At 32.0% G+C, this 20,782-nt stretch overlaps 1 protein-coding gene across 1 annotated transcript; it reads right to left on the bottom strand.

Annotated features, from left to right (window-relative positions):
• Positions 1 to 1,511: 1,511 nt before the first annotated feature.
• On the bottom strand, positions 1,512 to 3,974 carry LOC106123903 (uncharacterized). The gene is made up of 2 exons (XM_013320317.1): positions 3,158 to 3,974; positions 1,512 to 1,691 (listed from the first exon to the last, which is right to left on the bottom strand). The coding sequence occupies exons 1-2, from the start codon at positions 3,713 to 3,715 to the stop codon at positions 1,512 to 1,514; spliced, it is 738 nt and encodes a 245-aa protein (XP_013175771.1). The 5' UTR covers positions 3,716 to 3,974.
• Between the last annotated feature and the right edge of the window lie 16,808 nt (positions 3,975 to 20,782).

Below are 20,782 nucleotides of genomic sequence, written 5' to 3'. Positions count from 1 at the left end.
GGTAATTGGCGATTTTTATACCTTGTAATGCCCTTTTTTAGTGTTGCTTTATGCAAATTTCTTCGTAATTAAATATGTAATCGACCATACCATAAAAGGACATGAAGATTATAGCCATTACAGTGATAGTTATGCAGTTTTGTTCTTGTATTTTTATCAGGTAAACCAGATAATCTAAGCGAGGATATTGCTTGATTCAAATTTGTGCTTTATTTGCTCAACACGATGGACTAATCAGCAAACTTATTACTGTTGCAAACGGAAGTCAGTTGTGGTGACGCAACAGACGTTTCGTCAGCCATGACCTTTACCACCTAACACGCCATCGCCACATTTCATATTTATAATTCTGCACAAAAAGCTTGTTATGACAGTAATCTCGTAGAACATAACTTTTGATTAAACTGGCTGACATAATAATGTTGTGAGAAAGTTGATTTTATTAAGCTTTTTCGAGTAAAATCTTTTAAACTCAAATTGACATAATGGAGGTTTCCATATTTGAGTAGTCACATTTCATTTCATATCATTTTATTTCATCATCAGCTCACTATACGTCCCCACCGAGGAGCTCGGAGCCTACCCTAAGTTAAGGGTGATTAGGCTATAGTCAACCACGCTGGCCCAGTGCGGGTTGGTTGACTTCACACATGTCTTTGAATTTCTTCTCAGATATGTGCAGGTTGCATCACGATGTTTTCCTTCACCGTAAGAACGTCGGATAAATGTACATATGTAAATCGTAAATCGAAAAACACATTGGTACATGGCGGGATTCGAACCCAGGATAAAACCCTTGCAGATTGCAAGTCAAGTGCTTGACCACTGAGCCATCGACGCTCTCTATTATCATTTTATTTGGACACATAATATTCGAATAACATGAAAAATTTAATGATTTCATAACTCTTTCAATTCTTTTTATTTCCGGCCTCATCTATTGATCTTAAAGAAAATAAAAAATAACATAGTTACCACGTAATAATAATTACGTACCGTATCTTAGCATCGAATCTACACAAGTTGGAAAGGAGTTACTTTTATTATTAACGTTGAAACTTCGGCACCATCTTTGTAATTAACAATTTTCGTAACAACAACGATGTCGCGATGTCGACTGGCATTTATTTTAAAAGAAATCAGTTGAAGAGTTTAATTTAAAAACAGGTGTCACAAAAGGTGAAAGCAACGAAAAGCGATTGCATTGATAAATGAATTGTAAAATATGGAATGTAAATATCCTGAGCTTTTTATTTTTTGTAAAGGAGACAATTAATAACGGATTACAACAATCTTTGTAGCATTTTACAAAACTACGTCTAGTTGAAATGAGGAAGATTTAATAACTTTGATTTTATTATACTATTAATTATTAGTGTAGTTTATTAAGTAGTTCTTAGAAATATTTGTATTAAAACTATTATATTCGCATGAAATTAATAATTTTAAAATATTTACAACACCATTATAAAAAAGAAAATGATTAATACACATCCTGTATCTACAAAACACTAAAGTATTACATGGTTATAAAACTTACCTGGCATAAGGAAGTACACGAAGATAGCCAGAGCAATACAGACGCTGAAGAGAGCAACTGGCCATCGTAGGATGCGTAGCACTCGCACTACCTTACTGCTTGTCACGCCACTGCCCACCGGAACACGGTACAAGCTGTCGGGATGTGAGCCCTGTAACAATGTTAAAGTGTTAACATCTCAAAGTCATTGCTAATTCACTAGTTTGTTTTAATCCTTGCTTGCATCCTGGAGAAAAATGTTTGGCCGGATCAGCAATAGTAAACATTCTATAAGATCCAATTATAATTCAAAATTCTTGATTGATGATGAGACTAAATTGGTAGCGATAGCATAAAAATTGCTGGTTAGAATTTTGTGATCGTTTGCTAATTAAACTGGGCAGAATAATCTTATATAAAAAAATCTCGTGTCACAATTTTCGGTCCCATGCTCCTCTGAAACGGCTTGACCGATTCTCATGAAATTTTGTGAGCATATTGAGTAGGTCTGAGAATCGGTCAACATCTATTTTTAATCCCTAGAGCTAGTTATAATACAAAATATTATATATATACTAGTTTTTTAGTATAGTTTTTTATGCTTATTTTTTTGATAAGCTTGGCTGATTTTCTTTTATGGTTATTATATTTTTTCCTTGTTGGTATTACTTAAAAGTAAAAAAAACACACAAAGGTATACGTACCATTTTCCCAAAAACGTATTTTTTTCTGAATATTGTCATGATTATAACGCAACCTGTCCGATACGTATTAAAACGATGAACCAATATCTAGTTTATTTGATAAATGAAACACGACTAAGCATGGACACGCACTAAACTTCACTACAACCATAATTAACATTCTCGTTACAAGTGAAGCTCATTTAAGATTTAATAATTAATGGTTTATGTTACAAAAGGTCAAATAACGCACTTCTTTATTTTATACGACCTTAGTTTAAAAGAATCCATTCAAATGGAATCTATTATTTACATAATCAAGTTCTTAATAATTAATCATGATATTAAAGTATGTAATAGAATATTAAATCATTAAATAAACTATACGAAGAATTCGTGAGAGAGAGGTCAAAGAAATGTATAAAAAATCTGCCTTCCGTTTTAGGAAACCTATAAATAATATTGAATGTCGGTAGTAATTATGAATATTACTAGAAAGGAAAAAATAATTTGACAGGACAATAATTATATACATCTCTTACTTTCTCATAACCCCTTTATGGCACTTTTATTTTAATTAAAATTATATACCACGAAATATTATTAACAACTTTTTGAGTGTTCTTAAATTGATTACCCAAATTTGGGATGAGTTGAATAAGGTCTTTGTAAAAAATATTCGTAACCCACATGTCTGATTGTACGCGTACCCGTAAAAAGGAAACGTAAAGCACACGTCATACGTTATTGTGAATCGTAAATATCCAAAAAATTAAGATTTGTGACATATCAGGATCATTTCTTCGTGTAATGACGTCACTTAGCTTTTAACTACTGAACTATCGACAAACAGTTCCTAGATTGCATGAAATTAAAGTTACTTATTTTAAGTAGTTGAAAGATTTTACATTCACATTGCTACTGCCGTAAAATACCGTTAGGTACTCAAACTTACCTTGGCCACGAACGTCTTCACTTCTCGCGGCCTGGAGAAATATTTGTCGAGTTTCGTTTCGTATGCGTGAGTAACTTCTTCGTCAGTCGGCGTCCGGATGGAGCGGATACGATACGTACTAAACTGTTCCCCGTGCTCGGATATGGTCGGCAAATTTCCATTGGGAGAGCTGCAGCTGCTGCTCGATCTAGAGTAAGCATAATTAACCGATCCGTCTGCTGGGTTCTTAGGTTTCTTCGTGAAAGCGTACCGACGAGGTGGCTCCTCAGTGGCTTTCAAATCATAGGTTTCAAACTTTTCACTAACAAAGTGCTCCTCTACGTCCGTAGTCGGCACGTAGCGGAGTAATCTCGGCTCCTTTACTTTCTTCTCATACTTGACTGAATCCGTCTCGTTGTCGAGTTGCGCGAGGTTCAAGGAGTACTGCAGTTCGTTGGCGGTTCTGTTCGGTTTCCTCTTGGTTTTCTTATCGGCAGCGCGCGCGTGTACATGATCCTCGACAATTTCGGACTCTGACGACGGCCTGTCGCCGTACAACACGTAATTACCGTTTACCATTGTGATGAAAAAATTTCAACACTTAATCGCTTCGAGTAGCTTTTGTCGTATTTAAAAGCAGTTTGTATTTAGTAATCATTTCGCCACTTCTAAATAATTATTATCTTATTACTTTATTTGGCTCGGCTGATGATGATGTTCGCACGACACAATGAGTGCGAGTCTATCGTAGCGCTGCCACTGATTGAATACAAATTATTGAGAATGCGACTTGTTTATTTGTTTTGTTTGTAAACATTTGTGTTAATTGATGACTTCGATCGATTGTGTAATGAATTCTTCGTTGCTCTTTTTTAAAACAATTCGAATGTGAAATGGATATATGTTTGAACGACAAACTTATATTAGAAAGTATTAACATTTGTTGTAAACTACATTAAAATCATTTTAGGGAAAATATATGTATTAAGAATGTAAAATATGAAAAAGAGTTACATTCTACTTCAGAGGTATTCTTAAATTTATTAAACTATTCTCTTACAATTTATGAGCCAAATTAGTTCAATAAAATGGTTAAAGTCAATATAGTTTATGGTGGGCAAATGTCGAATCATTTCTTTTTCTTTACAGAAATACATTATTCCTATCGCCATTATAATGCTTCGATAAACGATATATTTGCACATAGATAAAAAAAAACTTAATAATTTAAAAAGGAAATTTGTGATTTTGAAACTGCAATGCGCGGTTGAAGGTATAAGACTGAGCACCTAGTCATCGGATTTTATAACCACTATAAGTCAATTTACTTAGGAAGCCTTTGAAAAAGAATGACTAACTAATTCAAATCATCAATATAAATAAATAAAACAAGCATATAAATATATAGGTCATTGCTATTATCACGATAAACAATTAATAAACATTATTTTTCCTGAATACAATACGTAAAACAAAACAAAAGTTTATTCTAGAACAAGCAATGAGAACATAGATGTTGTAATCGGTGGGCTGGCAGGCAATAGATAACATTTGGAGCGTTATGTCGGCCGTCATTGTTTGGGCGGAGTTCCCGCGCTTTTTGCGCGTTTCGCGGGAAAGTTCCCAGTAAAGCGCGTGCGCGACAATGGCGCCGCGGCCGGCAGTGCGGTGCACGCAACGAGAGTGAATTGCTCGCTATTGTGCAATAACCTCAAGTGCTTTGTGCAACTGATGTGCCGTTAATGCAACTGATGGATAGAGATAAGATGCTCAGTCAACAGTAACATTTAAAATTACATATTGCTGTAATACAATAAATTCTTCGATGACTGTTGAAAAAAGTACTTAGGAATTTGATATCGCCAACTTTAAAGTTTTTAAATCCTTTTTGTCATCTATTATACGTAAGAAAGTATAGTTTACGTGGCTATTTCAATTACTATGGTAGGCTTGTAATGGGCATGAAGAAACCTATCTCGAAATCTTGAAAATCAATTAAAGTGTTTATTATGGACTCCGTCTTTACGCAAGGAACTTAAAACATGATTTTATGTATCTTGGATGATGAGTAATGGTGACTGTTGTATTAAAACTTCTCATTTAATGAATTCTACAGCATTAAATGTCTTTGTGAAATCTATAGACAGAATCTTATCTAATGATATTTTCGGTATGTAAAAGCCATAGCAATACAAGCCAATTAATAGTACAACATCTATACCTTTGTAACTCCCCTATCTTAACTAATTATTGCAATTTACGTAGTAAATTTAAAAAGTTTAAAATGCTTCACATATGTAAAATTTACATATTAAGATCTATATTGTCACTCATCGTTGAATCACGGCTAACCGAGTTTAATAATATTAGACTTGATCTAATCATAATTATTTTTGGTTTATGCAAATTAAGAATAAATGTTACTCATAAGATAATATTCATATTAATATTACGAACAATTACTTCTAACACACAAATATTTGGTTTGCTTTTCAAATAGCAATGATGGCAACATGAATTCTTTTTTTTATTTAATTTTATTTAGAAAACATTGACATTTATGAAAAATCCATAACTAATATAATATAATAGACGTATTTGATTGCAAATATATTAACAATTACTTTAATAACATCGTAGAAGAATAATAATAGTAAAACATTTTTAATAACATAATGTTATTCGAATATCGAAGTATCTAATCACTAATATTGTAATGTCTGATTGTAAGGACAAAAGTAATCCTTGATCTATGTATAGGCAGATTTCGCAAGCCCCGTAAAACATTTCGACGCATTCGTAGCCTGTACTTTATCGACCCCGAACTTTGATTCAAATTATCATCGCCTATTGTCATTTGATTCGTTTTATACCTTGATTTGTTACGTCGAATTGTTAGGAGTTTTGTTACTTTGTTATACGAAAACGAATTACTTTATCACTATTTTTAGTCATTCAGATCAATTATCGTACGTCATGATTAGTATTTTAAATATTAAGGAATAAAATTGTTTAAAAAACCAGCGTAGTATAGGGACTTCTGCGAGACACTTGTACAGTCAACTGTATAAATATGTATACATTGATAAAGTTTCAGAAACTTGTATAAGCATTCGATTATAAAAATATGTGTATATTTATCTGTCTGTACGATAAATACATGCTATCGACGAATACGTCGTGGATAATTGTTTCTGAAAGACAAGTCATATACAAGACTCTAAAGGTAAAGATGTAAATAATTTATGCAGCTGACTGTACTTATCTACGAAACATTGTATACAGGTGTTTCAGTAGTGGAAACTGCATTTATATTGTAGATGCGAAACAATAATGAGGAGTCAAATAGTGCATGCGTAGCGGTCGGCGTACGGTAACACCGTCACAAGTGAGCGAGCTTGCGGCCTGCTGCTTCACTATATTATGTTCTAATTAATATTGCACGAGAATGCTTGAACTTCCGTTAAACCATCAGGAATATTAAGTTATTAATAGAATGTTTCTGAGACCTATATCTCTGGACATAGTACATCCTCATACCTTTCATTATTTTTGACAAAAAGAGATGACATTTTATACAGGCTTTTTGGGCTCAGAAACCAACGATAATCAAAGTAAGTAAAATTATTAGGCATATGGTCCATTAATATCTAACTAATGTTACCAGTTGCTTTATAAAGAAGATATAAAGTCTTTAAATTTAATAAATAAATCGAAAATCATGAACTTAAAGTCATCTAAAATCTATTATATTTTGTTCTAAAAGTCAAGTTTATATACGTATTTATTCTTGAAATAAATTTTACCTTGATAAAACGGTTAAGTGTAATTTAAAATAAGGTAAACACGTAAGTTATAAAATCAAAAAGAGTTAACTTCTTTTAGTAATTGTTTTGAATGGCAGATAGTGTCATTTATTTAATATTTAATTTTCTTAAAGTGGCACACACCTGCACTAAAATATAATAAGCCTAACATACTCATAGGGTGCCCTAGTTTAGTTAACATATTAAATAATATATATTTGTTAATAGTGTTAACGATATACTATCTTAGGAACATAATAAAACTGTTATAGGATTTTAATGAACGCATACTTGTTTAATAAACTACGAATATATTTAAATTTAGCTATTCTAAGGTATATTGTTGGTGATTTGTTTTCAAATATACAGAAAGAAAAAAATCTAACTGTCTGTTTAATTGATAAAATTTTAAGTCTTCATAGATAAAGTGTGTTTTACTTATCAACTACTAGCTGTCGCGTGCGACACCGTCTGCGCTAAATTAACAAAAAAGTTAATGAGTACCCTATGTGTTCTTCAAGACTACCTACACATACAAGCAAGCTGTTAAATAAATATCTTTTGAAAGAGAAAATTCAATAGAGCTTGCATTATGATAATGCGATGTATTTTCTTTTCTATAGTCCCGGCTAATTGATATGCGGGAAGTTATTGGAGCATTGAACTGTGACACAATTAGAGCCGTCACTGACCGTTAGTTAACAATAAGCACTCGCTTTCAGGAGAAATCTTTATGTATTTCCTACGTATGTTTCCACTGATAGAACATTTGTGTAAAAACATGTTGTCGTCCCTTTTGTTCTTTTAGAATAAACAGAGATAACACATTTTAACACAAGTGTTACAGGCCTGGAATATAATGTTAACTTATATGATTATTGTCTATGGAAAGATAGCGATTGATGGTTTTTAATGTGGAGGTAAGAAATGTCTATGTAAATTTATTATCTACATGAAATGATTAACGTTGTAGTAACTACAAACAAGTTTCTTGTCCCTTGTCCAGTTGACTTCAAGCACGAAATAAATTTGATATATTTTTAACAATATAAACAGTTATCAAGTTAAAAGTTGGTTTATGTTTTTTTCTAATAAACATTTAGGTTGAGGTAGTATATTTGGAACATAACAAAGTCTCGTTAAAGGTTAGTACAACTGGACAACATATGGAGAGATAGTTAAAATTCAGTTCCCACACTAGTGGCTTTTAACGACAAAATGTGTAAGCTTAAACATGTTTAAATTGAGGGCCGCAGAGTAAAAGGTCAGTTTGAGTTCGTTACCAGTTAGATTAGAAGTTTGTTCTACTATTCAACTAGTTTTGTAGATCAATTGTTTAAACGTACAACGATATTCATAATTTGCTGACGAAGTCGGATTTGTATAACAAATGTATTAACCAACGTTTAGATCTTAGATTTTGTGGACCTCTTGTCAAATATCGGGGTTTTGCTTATCAATGATATGGCACTTTAAACAATTCTTTTGGGATTCAACTCTCAATCAGCCTATATGCTACTATGAAGTAAATAAAGTTTACATAAAACATAAGTCACATACTTCGTCTGTTTACTAGATTATTGTATATTGTTACAGCGGATGATAATAAGAGAAACGTTGTACGTCTTAAATTACATCTGGAAATACCAAAAGTAGAAGTCAAACGATGTGTTGTTTACAAACAAAATGCTAAGCCGAATACAATCGAGGCACATTCATGCGGCGCATCACAAAGCGAACACTGCGCGGAGCGGCACGGCGCAGGCGCATCAACATAAAACAATAACACACAACACGTCTCCCGGCGCGTCTCAACACACTCTTAGTCATTAAAAGAAAAGCATGGAACAATTGCATGAGTTGCTAGAGCAAGGCTGCGCGTGCGACTGACTGCCGCCATCAGATGGCACCACCGTTGCACCACCACGCATTGTCAACACACCGCCGTGGAAACCCGCCAGCTAAATCATTTACGCAACCCATTATATCCTAGAGATACAAGATAATTTTTTTCTCACTACCCGCAAAGGTAAATAATTAAGATAAAACAATAGCTAGACAATTGTAATCTCGAAAACAAGATGTATGTATATATGTACTGTATTTATAACACTAAATCGCTATTGGCACAAATGCATGTTTAATTAGGTATTCTTTCAAACGTTTATAAAATTGTGAATCAAATATTGCTTATTGTCGTATGTAATAGTTACGGTTACTTTTTAAAATTTTTGTAATTTGTACCATTGATATGTATGAAAGTGGTTTATTGCGGAACTTCTGTACATAGTTAATAAAGGCTTGCGTTTACACTAGTTAATTTTTATTTTTATGGAAGATAACGTAGACTCGTTCTAGTCTGCATAAAGTCGTGCTTTTCCATTGATTCTTCTCAGTAATTTTATTATTTATTTATGTAATACTTATTCTTCGAATATAAAAAAAACGCAATCGTCCACAATCATGATAAAAAAAAGCTTTTTAGATTTTCTTCTTATTATAGAAAACATTTTGGTTTCTTATTTACACATACCTAATAGCATAGCATTATAGCGTTACAAATCACAAAACATGATATAAGACAATGCTTATTCACAAACAAGACAACGCAGACATACAAAAAGCTATTGCATGGTCGCCCAATTATATACGTCAATAATAGCGCAATGGAAACGCGTTAAAGTGGCTAATCATAACCAGCGTCGGTTATTGTGAGCGGAAAAACAACTCGCCTCGTTGAATGTAACACGCGTTTAATGACTTCATATTAAAGACTTCAACGGGAGCTCGGATTTAAGTTTTACATAAAGTTTTGAAAAAATATTTTATTTTATTCTGATATGTCTATACCACACATAGTAAAGAAGATTAATGTTAAAATTATCTATCTCTTAAAACTCTTATTAAGCTATTTATATAATATATAATAGTAGATGAAAATTATGTTAAATTAAAAATATCATCGTTTAATATTAGAAATCATTATATTTAGTAAATTACGAAATCTGAAGCCTGTTAACACATAATTTGTAGACAGGTAGCGTGGTACATGAATGAATAATGATGAGAAAGGCATTCATTTCGACATCGAAAGGCACATTTCGATCTTTAACCGAATAACCTATGACCTAACAATGTGGTCCATGATTTTAGTCGCTTAATAAATAAATTATATCATAATCCTAACATAAGAAAACAAACAACTTTTTAAGTTGTAAAAGAAACGTCTTTGTACTTTAACGATTTAGAACACAATGCTTTGAATAACTGAAATATTTAACCTTAATGTTTTATTGTCCTTTACATTAACCAAAATATTTGTAGAAAACTCATAAGAGTATCAAGCAATCCTTGTCATATTAATCTAAATTATTAAGTAAATTAGCTTCATTAGTATTTATAACTTAAATCTTTAAAACTCAAATAATAATTGTAGATTAACTTCTCGATTTGGCTTCAAACTAGTTTCTTTACGTAAATCAGTGTAATCGAGATAATTATATATGCGAGACGTCAGCCGATGTAATAAGTTACTCACTAATTAATCTTTCTATGTCACACTAATGTTATTTAAATCATATACATATTAAATTGATTATTAACACTTTTATAAGGCGACGATGATCTAAGCAGGTTAAGTTACGAGTTCGTAGCTAATCCATTATACCAGAGGTTCTCAAACTATGGATTGCGAGCGACTACTGAGATAGGTTTAAGACAAGAAATGCAACAAATATTCCAGATCTCTATTTTGTTCAATACTACCACATTTCTCATGCATCTACGCATGCATTATTTCGTCCATTAAAGCTTTTGTTACTACCACTAAAATGTAAATCTGATATTTTAATAAGTCTAAAACATTTAGATTCTTCTATGTTCAACCATGGCTTCTAGATATTTACCAAATAAGGTATCAAATTATTAATGTATTTCCAACGATCCATGTTAGACGTCAAGGATAACAACGCATCTCTGTTTCATTTGATTACCGGATGTAGGCATAAAAGGCTCAAGGGAATTATTTATGAAAGCACTTTATTAATCGTTTAAATTAATCACATAACTATATAAAAACACATAACAAATACACATTTTTTTATTATTAAAAAAAGTGATGGCAGTTTATTTAACAAGGGTAATTCTTATTAATGAAAGCATAACGCAAGACGCCAATAGATTTCCATGAAGCAATGTAACCGATGAACACGGAAAGAAAACATTATAATAAATGTATGACAATGTCAAAAGTCACAGCCCCGTTTCCACTGTGAACTGGAATTCGTGAAATATATCGGCAATTGTTATGTAAGCGAGCGTCGCCAGTTATTTCAATGATTAAATTGACTTATACGGCCAGGATTAATTATTTTTCATCATAGTATCATTTTTTATAACATAATTTAAATAAATATTATATTTACTTCGAATCTATATTTCTATTTAGCAAGTAAACCTACCCCCTACCGCATTAAGTAAGTATTTAGTAAGTCACCCGTAATATAGGGTAGGCTCCGAGCCCCTCAGTGGGGAAGTATAGTGAGCTGATGAGATACATATATATATAAGTAAACCTACGCTTCTAACTTCTACAGAAAAAATTGTTCATGATACAACAAAATTAAAGTATGTATATATGTTTTTTTAAATGGAATATTAAAATAATTAATTTCAATACTCACTACGACCACCACAGATAGCTTGTCAGGATTTATTTCATCATCCAAAGGTCTGCTCGACAACAAAACACAATTATCGTCTGTTCTCTCGGTTCTTTTTGTCTTTCTATTCGAGTTTCCATCTTGGTTCACAACATACACATTATTAGATTGAAATAAATTGCATAGATTAAAGTTCCAGGCGATATTACTTGAATATTTATTAACAAAATAAATAAATACTTCAAGAAAAAACTTCAGAAGCCATAACACATTTTGGAACATTTTATTTTTTTTGGATATTTTTATTTTTTACTTATAACGCGATCATTTATATCAAGGATACGGGACGAACTGTTTTGAGCTGTGATTCAATTTCTGTGATCGAATCTTGATCATTATTGTATGACGGTGTTCTATTGTTGTCCCTCGTAATGTTTGCAATCGTCCTAAATTGTTTATATAAATGTGATGCAATTATCCTCCAATACATGTAAACATCGCCTTCACCGTTTTATCCCTTATAAATAAACACAAAAGTACTCAGTCCCATAACTCACAGCGCTTATTTATGTAGGATTGGTAGAGACCTCTTTTTCCATTTGGCTACGTACAACTACATATATTAATTATTATATTTATATTATTCAAAGTCATTATGTATGTGGATACAGAAAGAGCGGTCTATCATGACTCATCACTTTTAGTAACAATCTAACTTAACTTTCCTAAGTTAAGTAAGATATAAACGAATTGTTAATCTCCTGATTAACAATTCGTTTCAGTTTTTGTTATTTAGATATAACTGCAAGTTCCAAAACAAGTCAGGTATTTTTGTTAAGTTGCTTCGGATCCGCAATTAATAGCTAATCGATGAATCTCGATTGTTCGCTTCGACGACGGGTCACGAGATGATTCTAATAATTCGAGGCGTGCAATGTTTACCGCGTGTAATAATATGTCAGACCGCCCGAGGGTATTTTGACGACCTTTGTTTGACATTTTCATAGCAACACGCCGATTTTGGTTAAGGTCTCGGTTTGAATTCTGCTTAAGGTTGATCTTTACTTTAGTACTAATGTCATCCGCATTGCGATAATGTCTATTGATCATTGAACAAGCACTTACGAACACAATGGCAAGGTTTAAAATTACTAATATAACATCACCTTAGTCGGAACTGGCTCGTTCAATTTAACTGACGGCTGCCATTTTTTAAGCCCTGTAAACTAGCTTAAAGGCATGGTACTCTTATTATGTATGTACTTGATAAAAATTATAAAAACACGTAATTTAATTTTAAATGTTTTAATTCAATAAATAGCGGCTATGTATATTTCATCAACAACATCGAAAGATAAAGGTGCATAGAAAGACGTTTAAACTAGCACGTTGAGTTGAATGTTTACAACTGCTGTCAAATAGGCAGCAATTTGCATTCCGTGTCGACCCAATTGGCTGTGATAATACTGCGTAACCAAATTGGTGCTGTGTGAACAACGAGAGAGGTATGAAGTAATGAAGAAGCCAATTAAACACGGATTACGTGCTATCTTAGATCCTATCTTCAGATGTATTACATTCTCAATTAGATTTATTTCTATATCGTGATGGGTCGGTTTTTGTACATTGATTTGTTCAGTTACTTTTAAGGAGCATTGCGTAACACTAAGCGTGAAATTCACTCAAGCACTTGTATTAAAACATATTGTTATCTCGGTTCATCCAAAGTATATGAGAGTGATGCCTATATGTTTTTAAAACCATAGTTGAACGTAAGTACGTAATCGCATGGTTATGCCGGATGCGCTTTAATTCTTTTAATGCTTAAGATGTAGATAATCGATTGACAGGTCACGAAAGTCGAGTAGCGATTTGCATGAACTAAATAAAAATGGAATAGTGAGGCATGCACGAAGGTCGAAGGCCGACGTGTATTTATCACGTCCGGGTAAATACATAACATCGTACTTCTGGTTTATATATTATGCAAGAAGAAATAACAAAGAACAAAGAGAAAAATATAGGGGCTTTTATCATTTTAACTTAATTAAGACATAAATTTCTAAAAGTTTGTTTTATAATACACCTAAATATCTATCTTACTAATATAAATATGAATGTTTGTTAGAAAGTATTATATATCCAGAACATAGTCGCATAGCAGCTCGGAACGAGTTGCAGGCAATAGCTAGTTTCTTATAAACGAAGAATTTTTGGTTCCAGTACACGACGGAAAATAAAAAATGAAATATTTCTTAAACTTTTCTTGATCGATGTCAGATTTGAGTGTTAAGTCGGTATGTGAAGGTCTAATAATAAAATATGTAAATCTTTTGTAAATAAAGTTATTTGACCCGATAAATCAAAGCGATAATAGCAATTTGTATGCATTCAGGGCTAAATTACAAAATATTTAACATATACGTGACATATTCATTTATTGTAGCTTAAATTATTTGCGCTACAATAACTATATGTGTACAACAAATAATATATTTATCTTTAGCATATAAAAAAATTATATTTATTCACAAAATGGTTTCTTTTAAACTACTTTGAAATAGTAAAACTTGTCTTACTAACATGAAGCTTGAAGTATAAAAACTTAATAAAATTCCGGTACATAAAGAATGCACTCAAACACATCTTTAGCTTTTGACTTTCAAGATGATAAAGTCTAGTGATGTTTTCGCTAACATAAAAACAAGTTTAGCTTCAAGGGCGCATACAAAAATCCGCAAGACGCTAAAATATTGTGTAATAATATTACAAAACGCAATATACTCGTAGGTTCGATGTAAAGGATTTTTTATATAAATTAAAATAAAAACTAAAATTATAAAGATACTTCTTTATCGTGTAGGTCAAACTTTGCAATGTATAGACTTCAACGCGCTAGTATGTCCTATAAAATAAACAATGCACTGTATATTAGATATCGGCGAACTGCAAGATTGTGAAACAGAACAACAATGTGTAGTTTGCATACGAATTGCCTTTAAATCTGCGCTCGTATGCACAACAGCCTAGTCAAATAAAGCTTACATAGACTTACACTTGCTAATCACTCATAGACGTTTCATTATTAATTATGACGGGACCAAGAGCCTGCATAGTGACATTAAGTAAACTTTTATTTGATTCAGGAGTTATGTGGCATATAACTATATTCGTCTTGTATAATATAATTTTATACTACGCGATGTTTCCAACTGATAATTTAATTGTGATTTCTGTACATAAAAATAGATGGCGTTACAGATGTATGAAATCTAGTAGAGAAGCATTAAACCATCTTTATTAAAACATATTTTCTTCTGGATTTCGAAAACGATGACAATTTTATACTACTGTTAGGAAGAAAATCCGAAAACGTGGCAGTGTATTGCCCCATCACTAGCTTTACTAAATTGGTCGGATGTGTATTTATCTTATACGTGAATTTAAAACAAATGCACCAATTTACCTTGGGGGATACGACTCATAAATTATTATCATTATTATTATTTGTATATTTTTCTTGCAACAATGTAACGTGAATGATTCTAATAATCCTTCGTCCTTTTAATGCTGAAGGTAAAATATTATATTTATCAATCAATCGTAAACATTAACCTTCTTAAAAATAAATTTGTGCTTTTAACGTTTGTCATATTATAATATTACAAATTACATACTATTTGTTTATTTTATGAATTACAAGTACAATGTATGTATACAAGTAAATATTTTTATGTTGTATATTTATTGTAAATACTAATTTTTTATACCTAAATATAATACGAATATATTATCATCATCATCACCATCAGCCTTTGTCTGCCCAATGCCTTCCACAGTATACTGACTTATTCCGTGTAGTAAGTACACGAAAACACATGTATAATTTAGAATTACAAATGAGGAGTTTTACGAATTCGAAGCTAAAACTCATATGGATGTAAATGATAATTATTTTTCTTCAAATTTGCTAAGTCCGACCTTGTATGTCTAAGATGATATGTAAGGTATTTTATATATTACGAGTAGTACTTAAAAAGATATTTTATACATTCATTTCGCAATAAATATGTAAGATGACCAAGTGAACCCATATGAAGCAGTGCTAGGTTATTTACACCGCTTATAGAAGACTACGCTTAAAAACATTTTTAAAGAATTTTTGATATTTCATTTGAAGATGAGTACGTCCCTGCATACGAAAGCTTGCCATAGTAGGTACTCCAAAGATATCTATCTGCTGTCATATTTGAATATTTTCGTATACACAATCCATCCAAATTTTCTTATATTTCTCTACTACAATTTAATAGTTAGATGACAAAAGAAAATACATTTACATATCGTAATTAAAAACTTATTGAACATTATGCAAACAATTAAAGATATTTTGTTTTAAATGTATGCAGCTAAAATTATTCTGGCTTCATGGTCGAGTGGCGCTTCTCAACTCTTCCTACGAAAGCATCTACTTAACAAGCAATTTTAAATTTTATTATTAAAGTATTAAGGCTTAGTGTATAAGATTAGCCTGTTAGTTACGCACTCCGTATATGGGCAGGTCCTTGCTTAAGTGATTCGTGGATTGGTGTCGCCTGGAGATTACAACTGCGTACATTTCGCACGGAGTTTCGCAACAGACAACACATCGCAAAAACATTACAATATATTGACAAATGTTTTCTATTACATTATGTATAACATCTTTGGCCAACATAATCTATGTTCTCTTCGTTGACATCATGGAAACAAGATTTTAAGTCTGGTACTCAGAGAAAGATATTTTATGATGAGACTAAATATAACATATGTACATATTTAACGATTGTAAAACATTAACCTATCAGTAGCCTAAACTTTACATTCTTATACTATCGTGGGTCGTTAATGAGTCACGAAATTAAATCAGTAGGCGCCAGAATACGCACCTGCCGAAATTGCAGACAATGGTAATGTTCGACCCACACTGTTATGACTCAGATGCACCATAACAATTGCTTACGTTGAGTACTCTAAACTCTTGTGACATTATATTTAAAATCTTAAAGTCAACCTAATCAAGTAACGCAAAGTCACAATGGTACAGGGAAAAAGTTTATTTCAAAATTTAAAAGAAAGGAGGAATCTTTTTGAACTTGTCTCCTTTTAACACTTGTCATATTTTGTACCACAAATATTAATGAACTTCTCATACTAAATGATCCTAAGACTTAAAAACTTGAAAGCTTGTTCTTACGTTACGTTAAGCAAGGATTTATTTAAAAATAATTATTAAATTACACTTTATTAACATTTCACAGTTCAAAGTTGTAAATAGTCGTAAAATAAGTCCATTAAATTCTAATGTTAATTGTTCTTCAAACATATGACATATTATGACAACTATGTTGAAATATTAATTGTAAAGGCTTTACGAAGAAGTAGTCATTGCCACATACATATACAATATTGAGTTATTTTCGTTTGCCGTCACTATTATTATTTTATTCAAAGGCACGAAACAATACGAAGTATTAAGAAGCAGTTACAACTTGATAGTTCATTCCTAATGTTGGCTTGCATATGAATCCACGCCGAAATAATTGTAAGAACAGCCCGAGTTAACACTTCGACATGCGCAGGCGCAACCTTTGCCATATTGCGCCACAAAAGGAATCCGTTTCGAAACATACATTCATATTGAAAAACATTCCAAATTAATAAATGACTCTATGATCTTTAGTAGGATATTAACGAATTAGATGTTATTAAAAATAGTAATAATGCTCACCATTTTTAACATATTTAAAGTTATATATTTACAGCGCATAATCACACATCTCTTACAGTTGATCCAAGATTGAACCACAAATAATTGTTGCCGATTCTATTTAGTTTCTAGAATCTCTACAGAATTTTTAGGGTTCCGTACCTCGAAAGAACAAAAACTAAACCCCAATAGGATCACTCTGTTGTCCGTCCGTCTGTTCGTCAAGACACTTTTTCTCAAAAACGCGTGAAGGTATTTTCTGTAAATTTACTCTAGTGGATTTCAACATTGTTTCTATCACCAACATAACAATTAAAATTTATAGACACTGCACTACGTCTATGCCATGCAAATTTATTCTGAGGCTTAGAATTTAATACTATTTACATATAATTAACAGATACAAAAATAAACACTAGTAACAAAAAAGGTTTTCCACCCCTGGATACAACTACAATTTAGTTGGTCCTGTGGCCAAAATTAAAAGTTTCGAGGTTCCTTTTTGTACGTTCTACGATAAGTATCAAATAGCATTTCCTTTAAATCATAAATAGCTTTGTGATTACTGTTTACGGCAATTTAATTGGTATATAATTGTTTATTTTATTTTAAAATTATACTTTAAGGACAACTTAAGTATTGACATTTTACGAATGAATGTTTGATATAAAATTTGAACATTCCTCAAACAGATGTTAAAAGTTTACACATTTCTATTTTTACTAGCAAATACTTTACTTGATGAAGAATTAATTGTGTAAATATTATTCGCACTCCGTTTATTCTTTATCAGCGTTCTGTTTTTAAATTTGCAGATAAAAAAAGTATTTACGGATCAACACGAGTACATAACATGACTGATGAACTACTAACAAAGAGTTGTTGTGTGTATTTTTCTTACACGACATAAACTTTGAGAGATTTCATTAAAGTTTACATTATTTGTTATTTTATTTTTGTTTGACATTCAAGAAGTGGAAGTAAGTATTATCTCTTTACGGTTTTTATTATGTACTAGCGATTGCCCGCGACTCAACTCGCGCCAAATAAAAAAGAAACATAATTAGTAGCCTACGCGTTCTTCCAGACTATGTACTATATGTATGCCAAATTTAATCGAGATCTGTTCAGCCGATCTGGACATACATATAAGCATTCGTATTTATAATATTAGTATAATAAGATAAAATGGAGATAGAGATTAATTAGATAGAGATTAAAAATCGTCATTTATTTTCTTGTTGCAGTTGTTTATCCACAATTTGAATTGTTTCATGAATGACTTGAACAAAGACTAAAACATTTGATGAGCTAACGGACGCTTTAAAAGTAACCCTTTTTCTTATAAGGATAGGAGGATGCATGGGAAGGGAAAATATTTTCTTTCTGTGCATCCTCTCCTCCGTCGATTAAAGGTAAGCAACGCATATGCAGTTGCGTATGTCTATGGGCAACGGTCACTTCGCTATTTCAGCGATTTCAGGTGGCCGCTCGCTCGTTTGCCACCTTATGATATAAAAAAAAACGCGTAATTCTCACACTGTTCACAATCCTAGATGCGAATAGTTGCTGACATTAAAAATAACAGTAATGAATCAATTGACAGACGCCATAAATCTCTTCAAGTATTTAACAGCAACGAAGAGTAAAAGTTCATGGTTGTATTAAATGGAATAGCTTTGACACACCTTATTACAACATTTGTAAATCTAGTTGAGCTAAGCAAAAAAGTTCATTAATTTATTAACTACATCTGTCTTCTTTATAATTGAAAATTCATGTTTGTTCGTTTGTACCCAAGACATTGCTAAACCACTTTGCTCATTGTAACGAAACTTTGCTACTACGGTAATAAGGTGCAGTACTAAGTCTGAGTTTTAGCCAAAATTTAGGTAGATATTTAGTTTTAATAATATCTAGTTTACTGATTGTTATATAAAAATAAAACTGACCATAATTTTAAAAGATAGTTCATAGCAATATTATTTACTTAGTCCCGTGACTATTATGTCATCCAGTATTTATAATACAAGCAAAACAATGATTGCGTCAAAATATATCTATATCATTTGATATTATACTCAGCACTTCCTGTTCTATTTATTTCTTATCTATACCTTTCTGATCTGAGATATAAAATGATTAATTAACTCGATTCGAATGTTTATTAAACAACATAGCACGAATCAAATCTTTGAAATTAATTTCATTTATCCGCAGTTATTATCATCAGCTCAGTATACGTCCCCATAAAGGGGCTAAAAGCCTAAGTTAGGGGTGACTAAGCCATAGTCAACCACGCTAGCACATTGCGGGTTAGTTGACTTCACATATATCTTTGAACTTAGCGGGATGATACATGGCGGGATTCGAACCCAGGACCTTCGGATTACAAGTGCTTAAACCCCTAAGCCACCGACGAATATGTATATCTATCCGCAGTTACGAAACTTGAATAAATCCAATGTGTCATGAAATTGAAGAAGACAGTGCCTAGCGGCAACTAGCAGCCGTGCCCCGTACCGCCTCACCTGTGTACGATCCAAATCAAACATTCAATAGCCTCGCAATTTATATAACTCTTAAACAGTACTAAGTATTTCATACAAAACCTACAAATGACTGTATTATATGTTACGCCTTTATGAAGTTACTTGAGATATAAGTACATTGTGAATAGATAAAGTTTATTTATTGTTACTAGACATCGACTAACAAATTCATGTAGTCTATGACCACATGTGACTTGCAAATAAGATTGTCTGTATCCAAGGTGTTACTACTAAGGTTTGCATAATAATTTTCTCAAACATTGGTTGACTAAAGATATTGAAATAGTGCACTAAATAGTCGTGACTCATAAAACTTAAAATCGGTTTGTGCGAGAGTTGGTTAATAAATTGTGTAATTGATCCAAATATGTCGTGAAGCAGGATCAAGGGGCTTAAGGAGAGGAAATTTGTGATTATTGATTAAATGTGTCGGCTAAAATAAACCAAATTAAAAATAGTTGTGCCCATTTCAATTAAATCTATGGAGGTGTGCTGAAAGTCATGTATGTAACAAACGCAGAGGGGAGGAGAGGGGGATCTATCCCTTATCGTAGACACCACACATAAAATATTTTTTTCATTAGGACGATGTCACCTTGAGTTTTAATCTAAGACTTTGTAGCCACCCTGTGTAGTAAACACGTTTTTCACTACTAATGCTCTTTAATGTCTTTTGTTAAGGTGAATTAAAATAAATTTGATTATGTAGATGTTACGGATTGAAATATATTATATTATATAAAAATTAATTATATGTGCTACACGTGGCTTTATAAATAAAATAAATTAGTCACAATAGCAGTGAATGTTATTTCCATAGTCAAACTATTATAATAAAAATTAAGAACACACGTAAAGGTCATCACTAATGGACTAAA

This window comes from Papilio xuthus, unplaced genomic scaffold (assembly GCF_000836235.2).
Source record: "Papilio xuthus unplaced genomic scaffold, Pxut_1.1 DF825946.1, whole genome shotgun sequence".
Lineage (NCBI taxonomy): Eukaryota > Metazoa > Arthropoda > Insecta > Lepidoptera > Papilionidae > Papilio > Papilio xuthus.
Note: the sequence above shows the minus strand (reverse complement) of the source record. Positions and strands in the feature narration are given on the sequence as shown.

Excerpts from the sequence above, each read along its gene's own strand:
- LOC106123903 (XM_013320317.1), bottom strand. The coding sequence starts at position 3,715 with ATGGTAAACGGTAATTACGTGTTGTACGGCGACAGGCCGTCGTCAGAG. Across the intron at positions 1,692-3,157 it reads TGAAGACGTTCGTGGCCAAG|GGCTCACATCCCGACAGCTT; the intron begins GTAAGTTTGAGT and ends ACATTGTTACAG.